This window comes from Giraffa tippelskirchi, chromosome 1, assembly GCF_054371585.1.
Source record: "Giraffa tippelskirchi isolate mGirTip1 chromosome 1, T2T-mGirTip1v1.2.pri, whole genome shotgun sequence".
In the NCBI taxonomy this organism is placed as follows: Eukaryota; Metazoa; Chordata; class Mammalia; order Artiodactyla; family Giraffidae; genus Giraffa; species Giraffa tippelskirchi.
In genome coordinates, this window is record NC_137275.1 from 3,038,065 (window position 1) to 3,066,052 (window position 27,988).

General features: G+C 55.9%; 1 protein-coding gene across 6 annotated transcripts; it reads right to left on the reverse strand.

The window, feature by feature from the left end:
- Positions 1-2,228: 2,228 nt before the first annotated feature.
- On the reverse strand, positions 2,229-27,972 carry TRMT44 (tRNA methyltransferase 44 homolog). Of its 6 annotated transcripts, none has more exons than XR_014079702.1 (12): positions 27,290-27,972; positions 24,999-25,113; positions 22,315-22,534; positions 20,125-20,193; positions 19,080-19,187; positions 18,000-18,071; positions 13,565-13,671; positions 12,106-12,289; positions 9,519-10,056; positions 7,069-7,185; positions 4,677-4,882; positions 2,229-2,849 (listed from the first exon to the last, which is right to left on the reverse strand). XR_014079702.1 is itself a non-coding variant. In XM_081580644.1 (12 exons), the coding sequence occupies exons 1-12, from the start codon at positions 27,945-27,947 to the stop codon at positions 2,617-2,619; spliced, it is 2,301 nt and encodes a 766-aa protein (XP_081436770.1). In that variant the 5' UTR covers positions 27,948-27,972; the 3' UTR covers positions 2,229-2,616. The 6 variants fall into 6 exon arrangements, 5 of the variants coding, with proteins under 5 accessions (XP_081436770.1, XP_081436784.1, XP_081436766.1 ...); XM_081580644.1 differs by lacking the exon at positions 4,677-4,882 and having other exon boundaries at positions 9,519-9,721; positions 9,842-10,056; XM_081580658.1 differs by lacking the exon at positions 4,677-4,882 and having other exon boundaries at positions 7,064-7,185; positions 27,939-27,972.
- Positions 27,973-27,988: the final 16 nt, after the last annotated feature.

Sequence of the window (27,988 nt, forward strand, 5' to 3'; positions counted from 1 at the left end):
CCCCATGGCTCCTGGATGTCCCTCCGGGCGCCCCTCTCCTTGTGAAGGACCGGTGAGGGCAGGGAGCCCTCTCTTTTCATGACCTGTGTGCACCCCAGCCAGACAGCCTGGGTGCGGCCATGTACTGTGTGGCCTTAGGCAAGTGTCTCACCCTCTCTGTCCCTGACGTCAATATGCAGAGTGATGACACGGGCATCCCTGGGGGCTGAGGGCGAGAACCCAGCTGGGCCAGCTCCCTGCTGCTCCTCGGCACCAGCTCCATCTCACCCCGCGACCACACCCCACCACACTGCTGCCTCTCCAGGGCCACCGAGGGCTCCCCCACGACTGACGAGCTGAGCCTGCAGCACTGCCGGCTAACCCCTGTGCAGGACATGTGCCCAGGATCCGTCTTCCTGGGCAGGGGAGATGTGCCCTGCCCCTCGCCAGTGGGCACGGGATGCTGCCAGCCTTTCTACCCAGGGACCCCACACCCACATCTCTTGCTCAGAGTCCCACATGGTGAGTCTGTTGCTTCATGCTGGTTCCCTGGGGTCAGATCCTCAGGCCTGGTCCCATCGGCTGTGGCTGGGCAGGTGTGAGGTTGGGACCAGTAAGAACTGTATCAGGCGCGCTTTCCTGCTGGCTCAGTCAAGAATCTGACTGCAGCGCGGGAGACCAAGATGGGCCAGAGAAACATCAACCACCTCAGATATGCGGGTGATGCCACTCAAATGGCAGAAAGTGAAGAGGAACTAAAGAGCCTCTTGATGAGGGTGAAGGAGGAGAGTGAAAGAGCCAGCTTAAGACTATACACACAAAAAACTAAGATCATGGCATCTAGCCCCCTCACCACATGGCACATAGAAGGGGAAAATGTGGACATAGTGACAGATTTCCTCTTCTTGGGCTCCAAAATCACTGCAGATGGTAACTGCAGCCATGAAATCAGAAGACGATTGCTTCTTGGCAGGAACGCTATGACAAACCTAGACAGTGTGTTGAAAAGCAGAGACATTACTCTGCCAACAAAGTCCGTACAGTCAAGACTATGGTCTTCCCAGTGGTCATGTACGGTTGTGAGAGCTGGGCCATAAAGAAGGCAGAACACCCAAGAATTCACGCCTTCGAGCTGTGGTGCAGAAGACTCCTGCAAGTCCCCTGGACAGCAAGGAGATCAATCCAGCCAATCTTAAGGTAGATCAACCCCGAATACTCCCCGGAAGGACTGATGCTGAAGCCCCAATATTTTGGTCATCTGATATGAACACACGACTCATTGGAAAAGTCCCCAATGCTGGGAAAGATCGAGGGCAGGAGAAGAGGGGGTCAGAGGATGAGATGGCTGGATGGCATCACCGATGCAATGAACATGAACTTGGGCAAACTCGGGGAGATGGTGAGGGGCAGAGTGGCCGGGTGTGCTGCAGCCCATGGGGTCACAAAGAGGTGGACATGACTCCATCAGGTGTACCTCCACCAGGAGTGGAGTACTGAGTCTCAGGTGGATGGAGGCTGGGCCTGTACTAGGGGGACCACGCGAGCCTCCCACCTTCACAAGGCTGGCATTCACATTCCCATCTCACAGACAGGGAGACTGAGACTCCCTAGCCTGCCCAAGGCACAGAGCCGAGAGGAGGGGCCCACATTCAAAGGTCTGCTGGGGCAGGTTTTGTTTTCTCAACACTTGAGTTGGCTGCCTTTTTGCACCCTGAGCCTGTGCCCACTGCCTCTCTGGTGGATGGTATATCTGGCCAATGATGCCCAGGTGTAGGGTAAGAAGCAGAAAGGCCCCACACCTGGGGCAAATGCCCAGCAGCCCTCCTCCGGATAAAGCTGCCTGGATGTGCCAGGCGGCAGCGACAGAAACTTCAGCTCTGTGGCCTTAAGGATGGACACCCCTCATCTCTGGGAACAACAGCTCAGAGGCGGAGCGGGGCTCAGAGACTCCAAGGACCTGAGCTCCTCCCAGCTGCCCTCGCCCCCAACAAGCCAGCTCTGCCCATTCCTGGAGCCTGGCCACGCACCTGCTGGCAGCACTGGGGTGGGGTGGGGGAGCTCCTGGTTGATCAGGGGCTTCCAGAGGGTGGGGCCTCACACCTCTCAGCAGCCCCCCTTCGGCTGCCCCGAGTGAAAAGGAATGGGGTCTTTCTCATCATCCGTGAATGAACCCAGAGTCCCACACAAGGAACCCTGCACAGGGAAAGGCCGATGGACACGGTCCACGAGAATCACAGGGCGCAACAGTGTTACTGACACGGCCTTTTTGTGTAAAACTGTAAACACAATTTACAATAGAAGCACATCATCAGGATTTGTTTTTCCTGGAATCAAAAGAGACAACAGTATCTGTGGGGAGAAGACTAGAACAGCAGGCGGCCGACCCGGAGTGGCTACTGTGGGGGGGAGGCGGGGTGTCGAGAAGGGCCAGCTCACGTCCTTCCTGCACCTGAGGCCGTGGCTCTGCCTGCTGTGAAGACGCAGAGTGCACGTAAGACCGAACTCCGCACTCCGCACTCCGCACTCGGGGCGGAGGGCAGGGGAGGATCCGAGCGTCTGCAGGGCGTGGTCGAGCCCCGTGAGAACCTGGAGGAAGGACCTCGACCACGGCCAGGACACAAGCACCGGCTCCGCCGCTCACAGGGCCGGCTTTTTCTTCTTGGTGCGGGACGCGGGCCGCAGCTCCCCAGGCCCGTGGGCAAACGGGCAGCAGTCCGCTGGCAAGACGCAGCCGTCGGGGTGATGAGCGAAGAACCAGCAGATGCGGGTTTTGAAGGTGTCAGAGGTTGGCCTCCGCTTCGCCTCTGGTTCGTCCTGCTTCCGCGGCCTCTCCTCTCTCCAGTCGCGGATGCGCACGCGCCCATGCAGAACTGGGGTTGGAACAAAGAAGAGAGCGGCCGAGTTAGCTGGGGCCCGTGGGCTCCCAGGGGCTCTGTGGGCACAGGCGTCCCAGGCTGGAGGCGCAGCCCCCAGCGTGGCAGGGGTGAGGGGAGCGAGGGCAAGGTGGAGGCGCGGGGCTGGGAGTGGTCAGGAGGAGCTGCCGGACACCACGGGGAGGGGCTGCCGGACACCACGGGGAGGGGCGAGGAGCCTGTGCCTGAGGCCCTGGTGATGACGAGGCCAGAGTGACCACGGAGGGCTGGGCACCGGCTCAAGGGACGGGGCTAAGGACGGGGCGACCACGAGCAGGGTCCTGATGCAGGCAGGACGTCGGGATGTCTGCGAGGCGGCCCTGGCCCCTGAGGACCCGCAGCCACATCACAAACAGGAGGCGGAGTGAGACAGGGTGGGATCCTTTCCGGCAGGTGAAGACCAGGGGTGGGGTTTACAACCAGAGGAAGTGGGGGCTCACGGCAGCCCCAGTGGCAGGGTCGGGCGCTGTGTGGCGGGGTGCCCACAGAGCTGGGCGGCTGGAGGACCCCGGGCTGGGGCGGGGTGCGCCCATCAGCTGACCATCCGCCTAGCGGCCTCCTGAGCTGTGGTCCAACTCGCTGAAGCTGCCCCGAGAGCTTCCCCTGGCTGTCGCCCTGTCCCGAGAAGTCAACATCCCCACGGAAACGGGGTGAAGCAGCCAAGCCCTGGTGGTTTTCCCTGGAAGCGCTAAAACCACGTGGATGCACAACGGCTCTGGGAGAAATAAAGGACGCTCACTGAACAAATCTGGCTCCTCAACCTCTAAGGAAAACTTCAAAGTAGGAATGAAAGCTTGAATTTCCCCTGCAGATTGCCTCGTGTTATGGTGATAATGGGACTGCCTGTCTCTGGAGACTGATGATTTACTAAAACTGTCCCTCGAAGCCAGAGGAAGGAAGCGCAGAGGTGCCCTCTGTGCATGGAGGACACAAGGAGGGATTCAGCCTCGGCGCCCGGCCGATAAGCACCTACGAAGGGGGCAAGATGGACAGAGAGCTCGGCTCCCCGGCCTGAGAGCCAGCAGGAAACCACAGCCTTCGTGGTGTGTCCACAGCAGCACCTCCTGGCACAGCTGGGAATGACACGGCCGGCCGGAGCAGGGTGCCCGGGGCAAGGCGCCCCCAAACTCCAGCAGTGTGCATCTGCTAGACTGGGGGGCCCTCACTGCCTGGATGGGGTGCGAGATGCCCCCAAACTCCAGCAGTTGCATCCGAAAGACAGGGGGCCCCTCACTGCCTGGATGGGGTGTGAGGGGCCCCCAAACTCCAGCAGTGTGCATCCAAAAGATGGGGTTCCCCGCACTCCCTGGAAAGGCTCGAGAGAAACCTGGGGGAAGATGGTGAGGGGCTTGCTGGGACCACAGCTGGGGACAGACCCCCCACCCCTCAGGGCCAGCCGGCTCGCAGCAGGCCCTCCACTGGCCACGCTTCTGGAGCCGTCCTTGCAGGGTCGGGAGAAGGGGCCCCGCCAGGACTCCTAAGGCCGGGGGAGTGGGCGCTCAGGACGAGGGGCGGCCCCGGAGAGGGCAGAGGGCTGACGGCCGCCCCATCCCCCCGGACACGGCCGCCTCTGTGCCCTCCTCGCCCCCCTGCCTGGGCGGGCCTGTGCCCTGCGTGTGTGCCCCTCCAGCAACTCTCGGCCAGACCAGCAGCCTCTCCCCGGGTGGAAACACGGCCCTGATTTTCAGTGCGTCACAGGCAGGAAATGCGCCGTCCAGCTCACTGGACGAGCCCACCCCGAGCCCATCGCCTCCCTCACGTCCCCCCTCGGACTCATGAACCAACGTGTCCTGAGGAGGCGGCGCCAGAGTCTCCCAGAAATTCTGTGGTGGTTCAGTCGCTCAGTCGTGTCTGACTCTGCGACCCCGTGGACTGTCACCCGCCAGGCTCCTCCGTCCCTGGGACTCTCCAGGCAAGAATTCTGGAGTGCGGTGCTATTTCCTTCTCCAGGGGATCTTCCTGACCCAGGAATCAGACCCAGGTCTCCTGCACTGCAAGTGGATGATCTTTACCGACTGAACTATGACAGAAGCCCAAGAACACTGGAGTGGGTAGCGTGTCCCTTCTCCAGCGGATATTCCCGACCCAGGAATCGAACTGGGGTCTCCTGCATGGCAGGCAGAGTCTTTACCAGCTGAGCTATCAGGGAAGCCCCAGAAACTCTCTGCGGAGGTAAATTTACTGGGTGCTAGGGAGCACGCAGCAGCACAAGTTCTGGGGTCCGTCTCGCCCAGGTGACCAGCCCAGCCCCCCAACTCGTCAGACACCCTAGGCTGGGGACTGACCTCCCCAGCTGGGTCTGCATCCTCAAGGCTGGGCAAGGACTCCAGCCCGGCCCAGAGCGGCCCTCCCCTGGGGGTGCCCGGCCTGCGAGAGGCTCAGCGGAGGCAGAACTCAAGGGTCTGAGACTGTCTTCACCTCCTCACTTGTGTAACCGTGACTGGAAAACCATGTTAGTTTAAGAAAAAAAATCTCCTACAGAGAGAAGCCTGAGCTCAGGGCGTATCTTCTGCATGACGGGAGCAGCGTGTTTACTGGGGCTCAGCCCCCAGGCCTCTGACTCAGAAGGGTTTCCAGAAATAAATGGACATGCCCCTCAGCGCCAACCACACAGAGAGCAATCATGCACACATGTATTTATGACGGGGGAAAAAGACACGATTTCATGAAATCAAACCAAAAACGCGCTGCGAAGAGCAGAGGGCAGAGCAGCGCCCGGCACGGTGAGTTTTAAGCTGCTGAAGCTCCGTGCAGTGGAGCCCGGCCAGCAGGGACGCCCCCCGCATCTCCACTCACCAGTGGGCTGCCCTTCACAAGCCCCACCTGGAGCTGCAGCTCCACCGCAGGGCCCTGACAGTCCAAGTGGACATGAAAACAGCCCTGGAAGGCCAGCCAGGCCACCCAGAGGCACCGTGGGCGTGAACACCTGCGCGCTCCTCCTGGGGGGCTTACGGGCTGCGGGAGGGGTGAGAGGTCTTGCTCCAGCCCTGCGGCCCCTCCACCCACCCGTGCGACCCCCTCTGTGGGAGGACCACCAAGGCGGGCTAGGAGGGGCACTCGCCCACCCTTGGGGCTCGGATGGCTGCCCGTGTCCCGGCCCAAGACCTGCCCCCTCAGCTCAGGGCCCTGTGCACAGAGATCTCCGGAAGCCGGGCCGCCCCTCCCCAGGGTCACAGGGGAGTCACCTCGCCCTTGCTTGGCAGAGGCCCCTGGGACTGCAGCCCGCCAGCCCCACGCACGCCCACCCCCTGCCCCTTCCCACACGCTGCTCCCTCTGCCCGAGATGCTTCTCCTTGTCCCGGTCGCCACGACCAACCCAGACGCCGCGTCCTGAGCTGAAGCCTCCCTGACAGGCATCCCTGGGCAGGGACAGGGCATCGCAAGGAGACGCCCACTGGCTTTAAAGCCACACATGAAGTACTTAGGGGTGAAGAGTATGCTAGCTGGGGTGTGCTTTAAGATACTTCCAGAAAGAAAGAAAGCGCATACAACTAACCACGGACCCTCTGGCTGACAGGCCCAGAGAATCTCCCTCGTGTGGCTAAAGGTGAACAGGCCCTCTCTGAACCCCAGTGCCCGTGTACACATCTGTGACACTCCCTCCACAGCAGAACGCAGGGAGGGCGGGGACAGTTCCCCGCCCTGCAGAGCCTGCAGCCGGCGTGGAGGAGCATGCAGGCCCAGGCCCTCCTCCACTGTCCGCCTGGATCCGGGGCCGGCGGTGCAAGCCTGGGGACACGGCACAGTGCGTGGGGGCCCTCCGCCAGGCCCAGGCCTGGTGGGGAGCTCGGGGTGCTTCCAGTCCACAGGCAGTCAGAGGCCAAAGCAAAGCAGGTACTGGAAATGCTCCAAGACAGGAGGCCCCGCCAGCAGGCTCATCCCTCTGAGGGAGAAGGGGCGCACCCTGGACGGGGTGGGGCTGGCCCGGGGCGCCGAGCAGAGGCTGGGGGCATCAGAGAGACAGTGGTGTGACCCACGCTCAGTCCGCACGTGAGATACCCACGGGTGAGCCATGCTCCGGCTCTGGACTCCTCTAAGGTGGAGTCATTTCCTCAGGAAGGGGACGGGGGCCGCTCCCAGGGCTAGAGCTGTGGGTGCGGGGCACAGAGTCATTTCCTCAGGGATGGGACGGGGCCCCACCCCAGAGCTGGAGCCGGGGCGCACAGCCGCACCTCACCTTGGAACACCTGCGGGCTGTTCCTCAGCAGCGTCTGCAGGCCTCCACACTCCCGCTTCAGCCTCTGCAGCGTCTCCCGGTCCAGCTCCCCGGCCACCTCTGCCAACGACAGGCTCCCTGTGGGAGACGGGGTTGCCCCCAAACACGAGAGCTGTAACTGAGCCCGCGGCTCCTCCGCGGGCAGAGCTGTCGGAACTCCCCCTGCCAGGCTGTGTGCCCCGAGTCTGACCCAGCAGGACCGCACGCCCCCCAGACACAGCCACTCGGCCCCGCCGTGAAGCGCGGCTCCAGCTCAGGCTGCCGCTCTGGGCGGGGAGGGCAGGCCCGTCCGTCAGCGCCCCCTAAGCCCCACTGAGAGGATCAGGGAAAATTAAATACGGGCCCAGACCGTCTTTGCTGCCCCTGGGGCCCCCTCAGGGGCTCCCTGACGCAGGCTCGTGCACGCGGCCCTGCACGCCACCTCTGGCTCACCCTTCCGTGTGTGCGTGTCCCGACCCCACCTCAGGGGCAGGCCCACCCCCTTCTACCCCATGTGCCCTCAGCCAGGCCTGTGGAGGGCAGACACCAGGCCCTGCGTCAACGAGCCCCGGGGACAGACCTACTCACTGGTCACGCAGGGCTCAGACACACGGGGGTCCTGAGCCCGGGGTCACCAATTCCAGTGACCAAGGTGGGGAGCCTGCAGCTGTGGGGCTAAGGGTGCCCCCCGCTGGCACCAGGAGGACTTCTCACTGCTGGCCAGGCAGCCAGAGCGCCTCAGAGCGGTCCGACCCTTGGAGACCCACGTGGGGAGGGTGGCCGTCTGGCTCCCTGCCGTCTCCGGCGGGCGGGCAGGCCTGAGACCCCATCCCTGGAGCCACCACCGCCCTGTACCCCCACACGAGCCCAGGAAGAGACCCCGTCCTCACTCACTCACAGGGCGTCCCACCCCAGGCAGAGAACAGCACCTCCTGGGCACAATCATATAAAAGGGCCCCTAGAGGAACGGGCCATCCTGGGAACTAAGGGTCAAAGTCCTTACTTTCAGCGTGGCCCGCAGCCCTGGAGACTCTGGGCCCTTCGAGGCCCCGCGTGGAGCCCACCCCCAGCTTCCTCCCTCTCCACGCTGGCCCGCCTCTGCAGGGTGCCCCGGGGAAGGGGGTGCCGATCCCCAGAAGAGCTCAGAGCCCCTGGGCCTCGTCCGTAGTTACACGACGGTCGGCCACCTGAACTGGGCCCCCCAAGAGGCTCTCCCGGCCCGACGGTCACAGGGTCGGGGATCCCTGGAGGTGGACAGGCTCGATGGCGCTGCCACGTCGCACGGACACGAGGGAAGGGAGGGGTGTGGGGATGAATAACGAAGCTCAGTGCAACCCCCTCCACGCCGGGGGCCGGGGGAGACCCACTCTTCACCACCGCTGGTCTGGCCCAGCCACGGGGCCAGCGGGCAGCACCCCCGACTGATGGCGGGGCCTCGGTCTCCTCCCCGAAGGGCGAGCACCCGCCTCCCCGGGCAGCCTCGCAGAGCCCTCCAGTGGTGACAAGCTCCTTCCATCAGCCCATCTGAACAGTCCTGGTAACTTTATAAAATGAGAGACTCTTGATGAGAGTCTATAAAATGAGAGACTCAAGTGTCAAGAGACACTTGATCCCCGCCTCTTTAAGTAAGGAAGTAAGTGTTAGTCGCTCAGTCGTGCGGGACTCTCTGCGACCGAAGCTGGGTCTCCTGTACTGCAGGCAGATTCTTTACTAACTGAGCTACAAGGGGAGCCCCCTGGCTCTTTTGAAAGCCACAGATTCCAGCATGCTACTCACCCTATGAGAGCAATCAGATACAAATGTCTCCCTTTCATCACATCTAACTTTTGCGTTTTGGGAGTTCAGAGACAAGTCGATTATCAGAGCAAAACATCTCCCAAATCTTCCCGAATACTTCCGGGGCCGGGGCACTTCTCTGGCAGCCAGCAATCTGGCTTTCTGTTTGGATCATTTCAGTAGAGAGAAAACGAGGGGCTCTGGCCCCTGAGATTTCCCCGTGACTTCAGCTTCCTCCTGAGGCACCAAGGTTCTGCGTGTTAATAGGAACTACAAGGAAGAGGGTTTTCTAATGAGCTTGTAAGAAGCCTGTTTCCTTAAATTACACTTAATTAAAAATGACCATACGGTTTCAAGGTGACTCAGATGATAAAGAATCTGCCTGCAATGCAGGAGCTGCAGGACACGTGGGTTCGATCCCTGGGTCGGGAAGACCCCCTGGAGGAGGGAATGGCAACCCCTCCAGTATCCTTGCCTGGAGAATCCCACGGACAGAGGAGCCTGGGCCACAGTCCCTGGGGTGGCAAGGAGTCAGACACGGCAGAGCGACTAAGCCACATGCACACACATACACAGTTTCAAACTTGGTCTTAAGAAGAGAACGAGTTAAGAAGCTCCTGCCTGGAACCCAGCGGGAAGCCCGGGCTGGGGGTTACCTCCTCGATTCCAGGCCTGCGCGCTCCCGCCTGCAGGACTTCTCGTTCCCAACAACAAGTGCGCCACTTGCAAAACCACTCGGTCAATAAACTCTCGAGGAAGGGCGGCACAGTTCCTCAGGCGCTCGGCTTTTTCCCTGGGGTGAAATCCAGACAGCCAGACTCCTTCCGCTGGGGCTCCGGGCCCAGCCTCCGCTGTGAGCCCGGGCCGGGCGTCCGGGGCTCCGGGCCCAGCCTCCGCTGTGAGCCCGTGCCGGTCGTCTGGGGCTCCGGCCCCAGCCTCCGCTGTGTGTCTGGGCCAGGCGTCCGGGGCTCCGGGCCCAGCCTCCGCTGTGTGCCCGGGCCGAGCGTCCAGGGCTCTTGGCCCCTCGGGGCCAGGGGCGCTGCCGGGAGAGGCCCTGGGGGGCGGAGGGGCAGGACCCCCGCTGCAGGAGCTCCCGGGGTGGCCCCGCCTGCTGTTAATGTAGCGGGTCCTCTCCTCGTCCATGGAAGCCTCTCCGGCGGGCGGGTAGGTCCTGGACTTTCCGATGAGACAGACCTGCACGTGGAGAGCAGAGAAGTGCTTTAACAGGTCCCAACAGTATTTCCCCACAGAATTCTCTCCTCCTGGAGAACAAACTCGTCAAGTCTTAGGGACCTATCTTGGCAGGAATCCTTATTTTACAAATGAATCATCAGTGACCTGAAACAACTAACAGCAAAAGCCCAGGGAAAACCTCACCACTCAGACTGCCACGGAGCCTGATAAACACACGTACACCAAGGTCGCCTTTACTGAGCCGACCAGTCACACCCCGTTTTGAATACTTTGCTCCTGTCAGCCCCCACTGCACACCCCCTGCCCCACACACAGACCCTGACAGGAAACCCCAGAGCTCTCGAGGACCAGCCTCGCCAGAGCGAGGGGAGCATGTGTGCCCCCAGCAGAGCACGGGCACCCCATGGATGGCCAGCCCACGCTGCACGTCCCGCCTCGCGTGTCGACGCGGGCTGCTCTGGAGCAAGAGCCCCGGTCTGCAGATGCCGCCGCAGGGACAGCGTCTCTGGACGTCCTCTGCGGGCCTGGACCTGATGGAAGTGCCTCCGGTCACTTTGGAGGCCCCCCCCCCGCTCTGCCACCCCAGGCAGGCGACACCTTCCGTGTACGTGGAAGGAGAGCGCCAGACACATGTTCAGTACTTGATTAACAGCTGCTGCGTGTGGACACCCATGCTTGTGTCCAACCCCCGAACCACACAATTTATATGAAAACTGAGGCTCGGAAAGGTTGAGTGAGGGCCTGTGGTCTCCAGCTACCAGTAACAGCGAATGCAAACACCAAAACTGTAGGCTCCCCGGACACACACGACCCAGACTCTGCGTGTGTGTGTGCTAAGTCGCTTCAGTCGTGTCCGACTCTTTTGCGACCCCATGGACTGCAGCCCGCCAGGCTCCTCTGTCCAGGCAAGAATACTGGAGTGGGTGGCCATTTCCTTCTCCAAGGGATCTTTCCGACCCAGGGATCAAACCCAGGTCTCTCATGTCTCCTGCATTGCCAGGAGGGTTCTTTTACCTCTGGTGCCACCGGGGAAGCCCAAACTCTAGCCAAACTCAATTCCAACCTCAGAAGGCTGTGACTTGTCAAGATGGAGGACACTGAGAGGACGGCATGAAGGCTCCAAGGTGAGTCCTACAGGACGTCTCCTAAAGCGCTCTTGAGCAGCGACAGCAACGGTGCGCCTGAAGCTGACTGAGGGGCCCAGCACCGCCAGGGGCTCCCGCTCCTCCCGGCCTGGCAGCACCTGTGCTGGGCCCTGAGTGAGCTGCCAGCAAGTGCCGGGCCCAGAGTTAAGCTCCATCCCCACCCTTTCACCGCTGTCAGGCTGTGAAGCTGAGATCTGGATGACAGGTTTTTGTGTGTGTTTTTTTAAAAAAGCACTGATAGCTTAAAGTCTCACGGAAGAAAGTGATCAGAGGTTAACATAAAACCGATGCCAACACTTGCCCTGATTCCCAGAGGTTCAAGCCCCCTGAGTGGTGAGCAGGTCAGCCCCAACCGTCTGGCAGGGCGACAGGCAGTGCAAGGGTCACTTTCTCCCTGGACAAATCCATTTCAAGTAAATCTGAATTAATGAGGCTTTTAAAGAGAAAACTTGAAATCATTCTGAACTTCGGAAGCAATTTCAGCCCATTAGTTGGGAGCCTAAGTTCATGGTGTTGCAAAGAGTCAGATACAACTGAGCGACTGAAGTCAGAACTTAAAGCGTTCAGCCTCCGGCAGCACCGAGGCCAGAAACAACAGCCAAGGTGACACCAACTCTGGGAGGTGCCCAAGGGCCAGTCGCCGGCTCTGAGGAGGAGACGGGGACCAGGTGAGGGCTCCTGCAGAGGGGCCACCGGCCTGGAGACGGGGGTCCAGAATGCCTGCACGGGAGGGACCGCAGGCATGGAGCAAGCCCCGGGAACCGCCGGTGCTGGGGACGCTGGGTCAGAACCCACACCTCTGGGGTGACGGCCACACCTTCGGGCATCAGCGAGTCATCTACGGTTCTGTGAAAAGGACGGCCCCATGCGCCCGCGGAGGACAGCCCCAGTGGCCAGCACACACCCGCTTGGTGGAAGGGATCCGAAGGCAGTCCTCCTCCACGTGGAAGCCACAGGCCGAGCCCACCTCCGTGATGAAGTCCAGGTACCCTCGGTACTGCGTCTTGCTGCTCTGCGTCCGCTGGAACTTCCCGACGAAGTCGAAGAAGCAGCAGGGCAGGACAAAGAAGCGGCAGCGGTAGGAAGACCTTCAGAGACGGTCGGAGACACAAAGTGAAAGTCCTGAACAGGCTCAGTGAGGAAAAGGCCGCAGAAAGCCGCACGGCGAGGCGCACGGGGCAAAATGCACACGATGTGCTACTGGCTAACTGTGCCTTTTATATAAAATGAATTACAGCCTTCCCCAGCATAAATTCTAGACACAATGTAGCACAGTACCTTTTCAATAAAATATGAATGTAATGACTTTTATAGAAAATATTTTTTCTATTGCAGTTGTGATCATCAGCTGGAACCTAAAGTTTCCTGATACACTTGGAGACTGGAGCTGTGGATACGAAATTTCAGAGGCAGGCACCGCAAGATGACGGTTTGCTGCTTGACCTATGTTAGTCTCCGAAAGAATGGACCTGGAAGGTATTATGCTTCGTGAAATAAAGTCGGACAGAGAAAGACAAATACTGTGTGCTATCACTTATATGCCGAATCACAAAAAAAAAAAAAAAGAATGAAAATAACAAAAGAGAAGCAGACTCACAGACACATAGAATGAAGCAGTGGTCACCAGTGGGGAGAGAGCAGGGGTCGGGGAGAAAGCAAGGTAGAGGTGGGGGAGAGAAGAAATACAGACTACTGTGCACAAGTTAGACAAGACACAGGGCATGCTGTGCAGCACAGCATTTTATGATATTTTATGATATAAAATATTTTATATTTATATATCATATATTTTATGATCACTACAAATGGAGTACGACCTATGAAAATTTTTCATCACTGTGTTGTACACCTGAAACTAACACTGTAAATCAACTGAACCTTAAGAAAGAGAAGGAGGGCATTAAAAAATAAATAAATGAAATAGTCCAAAAGAATCTTGGGGAAAAAGAGAGCTGGTAATGAAACACAGAAGGACAGCAAGGTGACGTGCATCCTGACAAGGTGCGACTGGGGCAGAGAACCCAGAAACGAAGAGACCGATGTGTCAGCAGAGTGTCTTCATACTGACAGGCAATCCCTCCTGCTATGAGAAAACGTCCCAGGAAAACACATTTCAGCACTGGACACAAACACCATAGAACGAATCACAACAAAAACACAATGTGAACATGTGAACCACTTACCTTACTCTATATTTTTAAATTAATTCAACATAGCCAATATGCCACCATCTCGACAAGGTGAACTAGCCGCGCTTAAGTTCTCAACAGCCACGAGCAGCCAGAAGCCATGGGTCTGGACAGTGAGATTGAGGCAACGGAACATCCCCAGCCACCACTGCGCCAACACATCCACCCACTCACCGGGCCGCAATGACTGGAATCCACGGCGTCAGCTCATCGGAATGGTTACCAATTAGCCAGTCGACATCAGGGAAAAGGGTCTTATCGTTCGGTGTGATCGCACTTTCCTAAAAGAAAGACGCAGAACAAGACTGAACATCTAGTCCATGACAGCAGAGCATGGGAGGAGACAAAGACCGCAGCCCCCTGTAGAACCACAGCTGCCTGGGGCAGGTCTCAGCCCCTCGGGGCTGTGGGTCTTCATCTGCAGAAGGCAAACGCTGGGCCAGGAGTGAGGAATGCGTGTGCCCAGCCCAGGCCTGCCAGAGGGCACGGGGACCAGCAGCTCTGAGCGTCGTTCCCGGAGGAGCGAAGAGCACCCTTCCGAGTGCTTGTCAGCATCTCAGAATTAAAAACAGCCTTTTACATGGGGACAGGTGAACTGCTTTACTTTTGGCAGAAGATGGGAGCAGGGAAGGCTTCCCAGGAGGCACTAACTGGGAAGAACCTGCCTGCCAATGCAAGAGATGTGCGACACGTCGGTTTGATCCCTGGGTCGGGAAGAGCCCCTGGAAGAGCAGACGGCACCCACTCCAGCATTCTTGCCTGGAGAACCCCAAGGACAGAGCTGTCTGGAGGGCTACAGTCCATAGGGCTGCAAGAGGCGGACATGACTGAAGCAACTCAGCAGGCGTGCACTCGTGGGAGTAAGAAATGGCCTGAAGAGTGAGTGGAAAGCAGGGAGGTCTGAGGCTGACCTGACGCATAATCTGATGCATTTACACCACGACAGTCCGTCAACCCAGCCTGAAGCGCATCAAGGAAAAGAGAAAACACAGCAAGAATTTATAGACACAGTGTACACCAGCCTTTGCTACTAAGATATGATCTTGTGTGAACCCTCAGAGAGCAAGCTTTTACCCACGAACAGGCATGTTTACCACTGTGACGATTTCTGTAGTTAAGCTGGGAACAGCTTGCTTTTATGAAGAACTTTCAGTGAACACCTATCCCTTTTGCTAGTTAGTTAGCCGGCCTTCATTAATTATTCCATTAATTACTGAAGTCAACAGTCTCAACAGCTAATCTGTCAGTAAGAACTGGAAAGAGAGACAGAAGAGTCTATCCAGTCACTCATAATCCTCCTGGTTTTAAAAGTGAAGAATGCAGCCCCAAGGCAAGCAGGCAGAAGTGTTCGTCCTTGGTCAGGACACACGGGGCCGACAGGGCGCTAACTCACTTCTCAAGGCCATGCTTTGTCACAACAAAACTACAAGAGTGTTCTGCAGACCTGATGAATGAAAAAAGAGAACTTAAATCATTTTTGGTTCTTGAATAAGCACATGTGCTTCTATTTTCACATATATTAAGATGCTGAAAATAGTATTTCAGTAAAATACTAAAAATGGTCTATGTGCAATTTTTTTTTTAATAGCCCAGATTACTGTGTGCAATTTAAAAACAGGAAAAAAGAAACTTCTCAAATTTATTCAAAATATTTTTTGAAAAAAAATTTTTTGAAAATATTTTTTCAAAACATTAAATTTATTCAAAATATATAAATATTCAAAATATTTATTCTTTATTCCCACCCATTCTAGATTTAAATTTGCCTGCCTCTTTAAATGGCCTATATTTAAAAGACACAAATTACACTTAGTAATTAAACTATTCAAATTTACAATTATCTTTCCAACAGCATGCTAGAAAACAAAGTCTTATCTGTTTCATAAGAAAATTTTAATTGAATATAGCAAATTGCAATAATCCTTTTGATATAGTGTTTCACAAACAAAATTAAGACATTTTGTGATCATCACAATGCTGTTACCAAAAGCACGTGTTTTTTCCTTAACCATCTATCTCTTGCTTACAATCAAATGAGGCATCTGAATAAAAGGAGCTGTATCACAGACTTGGCCTCTGAATGTCCAGACTGCACCTGTTCATGGAAATCACTCGTTTACTAGGAAACAGACAAGCGCTGAACACTTGTGTATGTACACACACGCACGCACACACGCGCGCGCACACACACAATGGGGTATTAGCTATTAACAAAACTGAAATAATGCCATTTACAGCAACGTGGATGAAACTAAAAATTATCATATTAAGTGAACTAAGTCAGACAAAGACAAATAACCATGTGGGATCAGTTACATATAGTACCTCAAATACATAAATGAGCTGACACAGACTCATGAACACAGAAAACAAACTTTCGGTAACCAAAGGGGAAAGGGGCGGGGGGAGGGATAAATTATGAGCTTGGGACTAGCATGTATAGACCACTATGCATACAACAGATAAACAACAAGGTCCTGCCGCGTAGCACCTACGTTCAATATCTTGTAATAAACCATAACGGAAAAGGATGTGGAAAATATACATATGAATAACTAAAGCCCTTTGCTGTAGTACTAAAGAAACTCACCCAACATTATCACTTCCCTGGTGGCTTGGACGGTAAAGAATCTGCCTGCAATGCAGGAGACACAGGTTCAATCCCTGGGTTGGGACGATCCCCTGGAGAAGGGAGTGGCTACCCACTCCAGTATTCTTGCCAAGAGAATCCCATGGACAGAGGAGCCTGGTGGGCTACAGTCCATGGGTTGCAAAGAGTCGGACATGACTGAGCAACTCACACTTTCACATACTTCACCTTGAAAAAAAGGCCCCCAAAGTCAAAAAAGAAGTAGAATCTTCTACCTGTCCTGCAAGGGGCACAGCATGCCAGCCAGCTTCCATACAGCCAGGACTTGAACGGACAGCCTACTCAACTGCTATCTGAACTTCCCACGTGAAGAAGTTATCTTGCTTCCTCACGTGGGACACACAGATTGTGAGATCAACCATGTTACTCCCTTAGCTTCGAGCATCTGCCTTGTATCGCAGCTCAGAGCCGCCCCCAGCAGGAGTCCGTCCCTGGTTTACCAGAGTTCTTCAAACCTGAGGCTTTTCAGATGTTCTCATGTATTGTAACGTATGAATATATCCCCCTTGCTAAGTCGTGTCAGAATCTTTGGGACCCCATGGACTGTAGCCCACCAGGATCCTCTGTCCATGGGGTTCTTTAAGCAAAAATACTGGAGTGGGTTGCTATGCCCTCTCTCCAGAGGATCTTCCCGACCCAGGGGTCGAACCCATGTCTCCTGTGTCTCTTGCAGAGCAGGGAGATTCTTTACCCACTGAGCCATCAGGGAAGCCCTGTGTGACTATATAAGCAAATGCAAACCCTCGTAGCATAAAGCCGAGAGGAAATATATCATAAAAACCAGACCAAGTAAAGGGGTGTCGGGCAGCTGCAACGAACATCCCTGCCTCCGACCTTTTTTAATTTTTGGCAACACTACTCTCCACTTTAAAAGGAAGGTGGAGAGAAAATACAGTGTTGAAAACTTTGTTTTCTATTCACAGGTGAAATGATATACCCGAGATTTGTTTCAAACCCAGCGGGGCTAATGCTGGGGTTGTGGGGGAGGGGATGAGATAGAAGAACAATGCTGAGGCTGGCCCCTGAGTTTCTGGGATTTACTACAAGCTTCTCTCCACTTCCGCAGGTTCCTGACAGCCTCCACACTTCTCCCACATGTCAGTCAGCGTCCTGCCCTCGTGCGGATGAGAGGTGGTGTCCTAGCCACACCCATGCACCTTATCAGCTCGGAGACAAGGGTCTGGAGCCGATGAGGGCAGTGGAGCAGCAGAAGCCCCCACGGCACTGCAGAGCCAAGGACGGAGCCCCAGGGCTGGGCGCCCCACTGCTGACCTGAGGTCTGAGCAGGTGCTGTGGGGGAGATCCCCACCTGCCTGCCCCCGAGAGACCTCCCTCTCTGACAGCTTGGAGCTGCTCCGGACCTCGGCAGGGCTGACTGCAGCCCCACGGCCACAGCTGAGACCCGGCCGCCAGAGAGCTGGAAGCCAATGTGCTGTCTCCAGAAGACGTCCGCACACCCACAGCCCAGCCCTGCCCGCTCCCCTGTGCTCCTTCTTCTGACTGCCTGCCAACTTGTCCCTTGCTGGAGGCCTCTCCTGGCCAGCCTGCTCAGAGCAGGACTGCCCACCCTGCCCCCAGCCCCAACCCGGTCCCCAGAGGGAGGGCACTCACTGCCAAAGGAATGTTTCAACTGCAGCCTGCGGCAGGCCCCAGAGGGGATGCCCCCAAAGCACCCGCAGCAGACCTGGGGCCAAGACAGCACCTCCACTCTGGAGGTCAGCGTCCTCCCTTGAGCATAACCCGAGGCAGGGAGAGTCTAAGGTCAGCGTCCTCCCTTGAGCATAACCGGAGGCAGGGAGAGTCTAAGGGGGCGTCCTCTGTCCAAGCCTCGGTGCAGGGAGCAGAGCGTGGGCTGCCGCGGTTACCGGCACCTCTGACTGGCCCCCACCAGACTGTCTCCTGGAAACAGCTGCACTGGGGACGGCCTGCTGAGGTCAAGCGAGGGGACAGAGCCAGTACCTCTAGGTGTGTCTGGGGTCCGTACATGTCCCAGATTCTCCTTCTTCGGACGTCTATCCCTCGGCCTGGATGCTGAAACGATGAATGTCAGGACCACAGGTTAAGGTGGGTGTGTCTTCATAAACGAGCGAGAACAAATCAAACGCTGCAGGGACTGTAGGCGGCTGAGAACAGACGCTCTCAGGCCCGGGGCCCGGACACAACCCGGGCCTGCAGCGCCTTTGTGAGGCGAGGCCTGGAGACACCGCCAGGCTCACACACAGCCCCAGGGGACACGCCTCCCGTAAAGGGAGCCGCCGTCTCTGCGCTCAGCCAGGCTCAGCTCCTGGGCCAGCCTGCTCTTCCAGCCCAGACGCGCCCTGCTCCGGGGTCCTGAGCACCCAGCGCAGCCCGACACCCCGCAGCTCTCCCCGGCTCCCAGTCACCGTGCGACGTGCTAACACCACAGACGGGCTGTTCCAGGGCCCGCAGACTCTTTCTATCAAGCACCTCAGAAGGCGCCCCAAACCACCTCACCCAGAAGTCCCGCAGGTGGGGACACATGTTCGTCCACGAGGCAGGACGGGACAGGACGGCCCTGGGCAGGGTAGACACTGCCACCCGTGCGCCCGGAACCGCTCCTAGGGCCAGGGCAGCTCCCGCTTCTCACAGCCTCCACGTCACAACCAAGGAAACGGCGGCAGAACCGAGCATCACAGTCTCACACGTGTGCTACGCACACGCAGGCGCCGGCCAGTCCTGAGTTCGACTCCAGGCGCCTCTAGAGCAGGGCTTCCCTCGTCCCTTACCCTCCCCGCACCTTGAAATGGTGGGTTTTCCACAGAAAGCACCAACAAGAACACCCCTGTTGCTGAAAGGGTGTGATTCGCCGGCTGCAAGTCCCCGAGGACCCTCGTCTCGTCTAGCGAGGCAGCAGCCTCACCCTCCTGGGGACAGGCTGCCTGCTCGACGGCGTCACCAAGAGCCATGCACTGACAGCCCGGCTGCCTCCGAACCCAGGTTGCACCAGCAGAGAAAGGCCTCGTGCTGGACGTGAAGACGCCCTACAAAGGTCTAGAGATGGCCCCCAGCGTGCTTTACCCCCTCGCTGCTCAGGATGTGGACCAGGAGGCCGTTCCCGCAGCCGAGGTCCACGAAGGACTGCCGGGCGGTCTCTCCCCGTTTGGCTCTCTCTTCCTCCCAGAGGATCTAAAGTCAACAGGAAAAACAAGGTCAGTCTGTGATGCACTCTGCCCCGGAGTAATGCAGATACAATGCCACGTGGGACTGCAGTCTGCTCCTAGGAGAGGCGGAGAGGCCTCCGGGGCCCCCACACAGGCGATGGCCAGGTGAGCAGAGGGAGGCGGGGACGGCCCCCCGCTCACACCAGAGGTGGCGCGGGCACCAGACCTCCTCCTCTTCCACCCAGAGCCCGTGCTCACGTGGTCAGCTCTGGGCAAGAGTTTTACAGATCACTGTTAGTTCCTTCCGGCCTTCTCTAAGTTCTTCGGCCTTATTACTTCTAAGACTGAGAGAATTACAGTTGAAAGGAATCATAGCTTATCTCCTCTAGACATTTCACAGATAAGGAAACCAAGACTATCAAGCTAAAGGGTGTGCCCTGGTCCAGGTGGTCAGAGAGCTAGCCAGGGAGGTCCCAAACCTGAATCACCCAACGATTGAGGTGAGGGCGGGAGGCAGGTGCTCATCAGGCAGGCCCCCAAGGGCTCCCCAACACCAGCCGGCATCTCCGTGTTGACTAGTAATTTGGAAAAACTTGAATTCCTCTTGGTTCACAATTCAAACTTGCTCTACATTCACACAAAAGCACCATGCAAAACTTAAAAAAAAATTACACGTGTAACCAACCTTGACAAGTCAAAGTCACTCAGTCGTGTCCGACTCTTTGCAACCCCATGGACTACACGGTCCATGGAGTTCTCCAGGCCAGAATACTGGAGTGGGTAGTCTTTCCCTTCTCCAGGGGATCTTTCCAACCCAGGGATTGGACCAAGGTCTCCTGTATTGGAGGCGGATTCTTTACCAGCTGAGCCACCAGGGAAGCCCAACCTTGACAAACAGAACTATAAAAACCCTGAGCTGCTGCAGGCAACCTTCCACCCACTCAGGTCACACGCAGTCTTACCAGCAGGTAGGCAGCAATAGCTACATCTTCATATACAAACTTCTCAGGGTCAGTGACTTCAGGCCACACCTACAAAATTATCAAGAGCATTTGTAAATTTTCACCGTACCTGTGTGTAACAGGACACATGGAGAGCGTGGAGTCCAAAGCAAGATTTCAGAATAAAGGCACTTACATGAGGCCACTGGACAGCAGAGGAAAAGGCTCAGCTATGCCCCCTGCACCCCCTCCACCCGAAGACACAGTCTGATCAACAAGGAATCGAGGGGTGGGGTGTCGAGGAAGCCAAGGGGCAGGGTCACAGGGACAGGGGTCAGCGCTTCCCCCATGGTCTGCTGGCATCTCGCTGTCATTCGCCAGGAGTGTCACTCGGCTGTTTCATCCCCATCTCCCTATTTGTACAGCAGGGGTAAAGATTACTACCCAACAACCACACACGATGACCGTCGGGTTCCTTGAACCTAGAAAACGCTGGCTGTGCAAGTGTGAGGCCTCACTGTTGATACCAGTGATGTGCAGAACAGGTGTCTTGCAGATGAGAAAAAAACCTATGGCCAATGTTAAAAGTTCAGAGTTCTGTTTCTAGTCTAGCGGATTAGACAGTTCACATGAACCATCTCACCAAAGACAATACAATTTAAAAAGCTGGAAGAAGAAAGGAGTGCCTCTGTGAAGGTTCTAAATAAATAGTAGGATAATGAAGGACCACTAGGCCAGGACCTGGGAGGGAAGGGGAGGGGGCGGCAGTGAGGTCAGCCAGCCCGGGACCAGTGCGTGATGCCCAGGAGTGAGCGGGTACTGTCAAGCCTGAGACTTGGAGATGCTTTGTTATGCAGCAACAGCAGATTAAAAAACAAAACCACACTGCAGTGATCAATCATGGTTGCTTCTAGAAGGGAAGGAGACACACTAGGAAGAAGACAAAGGAGGTTCGACTCTGTCAGCACAGGCGCCTCAGCTCCAGACCCCACAGCAACGTAACTACTGCAGGAAGGGGCTCCGCGCGCGTGCTCAGTTGTGTCTGGCTCTTTGCGACCCACGGACTGCAGCCCGCCGGGCTCCTCTGTCCGTGGGATTCTCCAGGCAAGAACACTGGAGTGGGCTGCCATTTCCTACTCCAGGGGAAGTAAGGTGAGCCAAACAGATTTTTTGGTTTCCAAGTGCATATAAAAGTTACCTTTAAACTATACTGTAGTTTATTAAGTGTGTAATATCATTACGCAAAAAAAAAAAAAGTAATTTACTTCAAAAATACTTTACTGTTGGGACTTTTTGGCAGTCCAGTGGTGGGGACTCCATGCTTTCACTGCCAAGGGCACAGGTTCAATCCCTGGTCAGGGAACTAAGACCCCACAAGCGGCATGGTGCAGCAGAAAAAAAATTTTACTCCTAAAAAATTCCGACCCTCATCTAAGTCTTCAATGAGCTGTAGTACTAACTTCAAAGGTCACCAGGATCACAGGTCATCATGACAAATATATTAACAGTGAACAAGTTAGAAATATTGCGCAAATTACCAAAAACAGACCCAGACATACGAACTGAGCAAATGCAGTCGGAAACCGGTGCCAACAGACCTACTCCACACGGGGCTGTGACAAACCTTCAACCTGCGAAAAATACAGTATCTGCAAAGCACAGTGTGCCGAGATACGCTTATAATGCTTTCTTTCTTAAGCTGGGTATGAATACACAGATGTTTATTGTTATCTTCCCCCCCTCTCACATTTTAGATATAAAGTTAAGGACATTTTATAAAACTGACCTGCTTTTTGAAAGCATATGCTTTTGTACTTTAACTTTTCATATATTTTCTCTGAATGTCTTTTTGTTTATACTCAAGAAATTATGGCAATTTAGTAATTAATTTAATATTCAATTATTTTTAACTAAAAATACTTCCCTTTTGTTCTCTTGAAAATAAAAAAAAAATAAGTAACGTGCCAAAAAAAAAAAAAAACAAATCCTTTTCCATAACATAATTGCCAACGTTTTTATGGTTCACATCCCTAAGTATGTCAGAGTACAGGCTGTAATGGGGGACCACAGGTGGGTATATTTTGACTTAATATCTGTGTCTGTTTGAAACTAAAAGGCACACAGGAAAAACGATGTTAGCTGGAGTAGTCGTGTACATCACCTCTTTTAAATGGGGGTGGGGGGGTCCCAGACGTCTTTCCCCAGAGTTACCTTGACCATGTCTTTGTACTTCTCTTTAAGCGCCTGGTAAGCCTTGCTGTACTTCATGATGGAGATGAGGGACAGGGTGCTTTTGAACCCACTCTGCCTGCTCTCCAAACACCACCTGGCCAGCTTGGCCAGCAACTCTTCTCCAAGCCAGGTGGGTTTGGGATACACAGTACCGTCTGAATGCCATCGTTCTGGACAGAAAATTAAAACAGATATGAACCTTTGAAAATAAGAGAAATATGAATAAGCAGAACTGGTTTCAAGTCTTATTTTTAAACTCTACATTTATTTACCAAAAGAAAACAGAAGTTAAGGTAGCTATCTATGATTACCAAATATTGTACGCAAAACACAAAACAATCTGCAACTAGTTACAGAATTTTCATCCTGTAGAGAAAAACACATTTAAAAAGTAGAAAGAATTCTTCCTCTCTTGCAAATGTTGTTAAACGTGCACTTACACATCTTAACAAAGCCCGGCGGAAGGAGGAACAAACCATAAGGTCCCTCTCATGTCCCGCTCACACGTTAATCAGCCCGATTCTAAGGTGTCTGCTGCTGCTGCTGCTAAGTCGCGTCAGTCGTGTCCGACTCTGTGCGACTCCATAGACAGCAGCCCACCGGGCTCCCCTATCCCTGGGATTCTCCAGGCAAGAACACTGGAGTGGGTTGCCATTTCCTCCTCCAGCGCATGAAAGTGAAAAGTGAAAGTGAAGTCGCTCAGTCGGTCTGACTCTTCGCGACCCCATGGACTGCAGCCCACCAGGCTCCTCCGTCCATGGGATTTTCCAGGCAAGAGGACTGGAGCGGGGTGCCATTGCCTTCTCCGTCTAAGGTGTCTATGGTTTCTTTAATTTTTCTAGGTTTTATACATTTCATATGTGCAACCCAGATACACAGTGCTGGTTCACCAAGTATTTCCTGGCCAGAAAGGTGATACTCAGTCACCAAACTGAGGACACGCAGGCAGTCCCTGGGGCTCCCAGTCCACGCTGACCACTGTGTGTCCTGCGCCAGCAGAGTGCAGGGAGGCTACAGTCCCCATCTGTCCAGCTCGCTGCGTGACCCGGCTCCCAGCGGCACCTGGTCACGGCAGGTGCTCGCTCCCGAGGACCCAGGTCAGGACAACATACCCTCTAGGGCTGCGATCCAGGCACCGTGGTGAAGGGAGAAGTAGCAAGTTTGTCGGGCTGCAGAGAGGCGGAGGCATCCAACGGGGCCCCCAACAAGGGGCAGAGCACAGGCGGCTGGGTGGGGCGGGGCACGGGGCGGGCCGGCGGGAGGGGGGGGCTGGCAAGGAGACCCCTCTGCTGAGAGCTGTCCTGTCAAACAGCCCCGTCTGCTGAGAGCTGTGACTGTTAGGCTTTTGCCACCAGGCCCATCAGAGGACACAGCTCACTCTCATAAGAAACAGGAGCCGAGTCTCCACTGAGAGTTGCAACCAGGTGCCGATCACCAAGTGGGCGGCAGGCGGTGAGAGGCGGGGAGAGCCCAGGAAGGACTGGCTGCTCCCCTCTCCTTCCCTGCCCTTTGGCAGCAATCCTTCTGGACTCACGCGGGCCCTTCCCCTGCTCTTCCTGGGCCTCATGCTCTTTCCCAGGTGATGCCAGGGCCCCCACACTACCCCTCACCTGCTCAGGCCTCAGGGTCATCCCCACCCGGGCCAGTGGACAGCAGGCTCCAGGGCTCAACCCGTAGCTCCTGCATCAGCACTCGCTGGGGAACCCCAGGGGCACACATGGCTTTCCTTGCATGTCTGCCCACACTCTCCAGCGGAGAGGAAGGGGCCCTCAGGGAACGTTTAACGCCTGTCAGGAGGCTCCCTGCAGGGGCAGATCCTGGGCATGCCACCCAGCGTCTGACCTCTGACCGGTCCCTGGGAAGCCCGGCCCAGCCCCCTCCTCAGGGGCTCAAAAAGTATTAAACCTGTTTCAGAGACAAGAAGAGTGGGGGGCAGAGGCGACACTCCCAAGGTCGCACTGCTGGGAGGACCCAAGTCTGTGAGACTCCCAACCCAAGCTCACCCACTGTGCCCCGGGCTTGTTGTGAAACCACGGGCACAGCTCATGGTGGGTAGACAGGATCCAAGGCTGTCGGGGAAGAAGAGACCCATGCAGATCTCCAGGAAAAGAGCAGAAGAGTAACACGTGATCTCCCTCTCCTCTGACTTTTCCACTTAAAAAGTACCAAATGGAAGTAAACCAAATTTCACACTTTCCGGACAGGGCCAGACATCATGTGGATCTAAGGGAACAAATTAAACTGCTGCGTCTAGGATAAAACATCACTGAATACTCACTACGTCTAAGACCACATGAGCCTCAGCAGGAAATACAAAAGGATGCTTCCGCCTACCCCTGTTACCAAGGTGTAAGAAATAATAAAATAACTGAAGGATTGTGTTTATTTGAATTTGGTACTAGAACCAGATGCTATGAACCATCAAGGCTACACGGAAAGTAGGGGCCAAAGACTCCAGCCAGGCTGTGACCACCCAGATGCCAAAAGGTACAAGGATGTACCAGGGTAAAACATCGACCAGAAAGCACAGGCCACAAACCCGATCTGCCTGCGGGTGAGTCCCTGTAGGTCCTCGGGGACCTAAAATCTTTCAGCTGCCCAAAGAAATCACTGCTTGAAACCAGAGATCATTGAGAAAGAGAAATTAGTTATCCAGTACTTACCATTCTCCTTCCCTGTGACTGAGCTGAATTTGATACATGTTGCTCATCTTAACCTTTAAATTCCCTTCATCATCCTCTTCCAAAGGTAAAAAAGTTACAGCTCCATTGAGGACATCTGGGGAGAAAGAAGATACGCATGATCAATTAAAACTGCTTAGTTCAGAGGCTCACCGGAAGTGGTCTTAAAAGCACAGCACTGAATCCACCCCCATCATTGTGCCTTCAACCCCCTTTCCCCCTTGACTGACCACAGTGACTGTCCTGGTCAAGGCTGTATCTCCAAGCCTAGCCCATCCCACTCTTCACTGAGACCTACGTGAGCACGCAGACATCCATGTCTGAAGGCCTTGTGAGCATGGAGGAGCTCATCCCCGCAGGCCAGGAGAGTTCAGCTCAGAATCTTAGTTGGGTCCAATTCTTTGTGACCCCATGGACTGCAGCACGCCAGGCCTCCCTGTCCATCACCAACTCCCGGAGCTTGCTCAAACTCATGTCCATTGAGTCGGCGATGCCATCCAACCACCTCATCCTCTGTCGACCCCTCCTCCTCCCACTTTCAATCTTTCCCAGCATCAGGGTCTTTTCAAATGAGTCAGCTCTTGGAATCAGGTGGCCAAAGTATTGGACTTTCAGCTTTAGCATCAGTCCTTCCAATAAATATTCAGGACTGACTTCCTTTAGGATGGACTGGTTGGATCTCCTTGCAGTCCAAGGGACTCTCTCCAACACCACAGTTCAAAAGCAGAACTGTAAAAGGTGCTGAAAGCCAAGGGCTCCTGAAGTAAGTCCGACCATCAGGATTAGAGAGGGTCTCCAGGAGGAGGGACACCCGGGAAGAGGCACAGAGGCCAGCGGTGCTAGGGGCGGGGGTAGAGGTATGCACCCCCAGAGACTCAGCATCACTGCTTCCGGACAGAGCTGCATCCAGAGCAGCCCACACCCTAACACTCACAACCTGTGACCACACGGTGTTACACAGCAAAAAGGGACCCTACACATGTAACAGGGTTACGGTACAGGCCTTAGGAGAAAAAGAGAGTACTCTGGATTATGAGGAGGTGAGGGCGTGCCAGTCTAGCCACGAGGACACCAGAAAGCTGAGAAGTGCGTCCAGCTAGAGGCAGAAGAGATGCAGCAGCAAGAGAGGTCAACAAGGCTCCAAACACGAGAAGGATCCGGCACAGCTGCCAGCCATGACATTCAGGGAGGCCTTTTTCCTCATCCCTTTACCTACTGAAGTCCTCCTGACCGCTCATCGTCCCGCTCTCCTTCACCTTCCCCTCTAAGCCTTCCAGACAACACTCCAGTCAACAACCTCATCCTCTGTATTAAGGATCCACATTTCTACATTGCTCCTCCATAAACCATCTACAACCTCCCTAGGGCATCATGCCTTTGAGCAAACTCCGGCAGACAGTGGAGGACAGAGGAGACTGGCACGCCGCAGTCCATGGGGTGGCAAAGAGTCGGACAAGACTTGGTAACTGAACAACAACAAGGCCATCACGAGGAAACAGGCAGACTAGGTGCCTTTAGTCCTTTTCACTTACTGACTGCTTTTTAACCTGACCGTATCCCCTGCCAAAGATGCCCTCCTGGACCAAACTCCAGGCATGCTCCTCTGAGCCCTCTCTCTGTTAGGGTTCAGCCGTGGCCCATGAAGACTGGAACAAACACTGTCACTGTTCCCAAGAACTCAAGACCACATCCCGAGCATGACTCCAGGCCCCCCTGAAGTGCCCACTTGAGAAAACTCAAGGCTGACAGAACAGACTGCTCCAGCCCATACCTAAAGATAGGGTTGCTATGACCCCAGCTTCTGTGGGAGGGGAAGGACCTACCTTTCGAAGGCACCAGTTAGCAAACCCCTAATGGGCTCTGCATGACCTATCACCCCACCTTTCCTGCTTTTTGTTAATCTTTCACCTCCCTCACAACACTGCCCGGTTCTCTTCTTTCACTGTCCCTGTAAAACACCCAGTCTCTTCTCACACAAAACAGAGTGGAGTTAGGCTCACGCTGGACTCTCCTCCTTACCGTGGCAAGTGTGTGCCTTCTCAGTCAGTCAGTCGGTGTCCGACTCTTTGAGACCCCCATGGGCTGTACAGCCCTCCAGGCTCCTCTGTCCACAGGGATTCCCAGGCAAGGATCCTGGAGAGAGGGTTGCCATTTCCTACTCCAGCGCCGAAACAGCCTATCACCAATTAAAACCCATCCCTGCCACTGTAACTTGTGCCTGGCTCGGTGGGGAATCTCTGACAACCTGCCACTATCAGAAACACACTCTATACCTTGCACGACCATTTCTCTCCTCGGAGCACGAAGCGGGCAATGCGGGTTCGTTTTGGGGATGACGGTTCTGAGCACCAAGTCAAGCTCGCGCCGACCCTCTGGCGGCGATCCTGCCCCGGAGCAGGTGAGGAAGGCTAGCACCTCTCGATTGTCGCCAGCGAGGCTCCGAGCGAAGCCGTCCCAGAGAGCACCCAGGTCCGCGGGGGAAAGGTCGCCCTCCCGGGCTGCAGCCTTGCCGGGTTGCCCAGGGGTCACTAGGAGCTGAGGCGCGGCGGCGGCGGCGGCGGCGGATGCTTCCCCGGGCTCCTCTTCTGGCTGGCGCCGGCCTTGGGCCTCCTGGCGGCCCTGCTCGGGGCCCGCCCTCGGTCCAGGGCCCGGGACCCCGTCGAGGGGTCGCCGGACGGGTCCCGGCCCTGCGTCGGGCCCACATCCTCCCGCCTCGGCAAGCCTCTCGGGCTCGGGGCCTGCACTGGGCCCGGGGTGAGTGTGCCCGGTCTGGGGCAGGGAGACGCTCCGCCGGGCCTCCAGGCGGACGCCACACAGCCGCTTGTTGGCCACCTGCGGCCTCTCCACCCACACGGCCACCGCCGCCCAAAAGCCGCCGGGGAGCAGCCGCGCACCCGGGTCGCTCACCGCAACCCTGCCCACCTCAGCCATGACCAGCCCGAGGCCCCCCAGGCTCAAGCGGCGCGCGGCGA

What these genes read in the sequence shown, in the direction of transcription:
- TRMT44 (XM_081580632.1), bottom strand. Translation starts at nt 27,947, where the DNA reads ATGGCTGAGGTGGGCAGGGTTGCGGTGAGCGACCCGGGTGCGCGGCTG. An exon ending in AGTACAAAGACATGGTCAAG is followed by an intron (nt 20,194 to 22,314) that starts GTAACTCTGGGG and finishes ATAATTTTGTAG; the next exon opens with GTGTGGCCTGAAGTCACTGA. An exon ending in CGCAGGTGTTCCAAGGTGAG is followed by an intron (nt 2,850 to 7,063) that starts GTGCGGCTGTGC and finishes TTCCAACCCCAG; the next exon opens with TTCTGCATGGGCGCGTGCGC.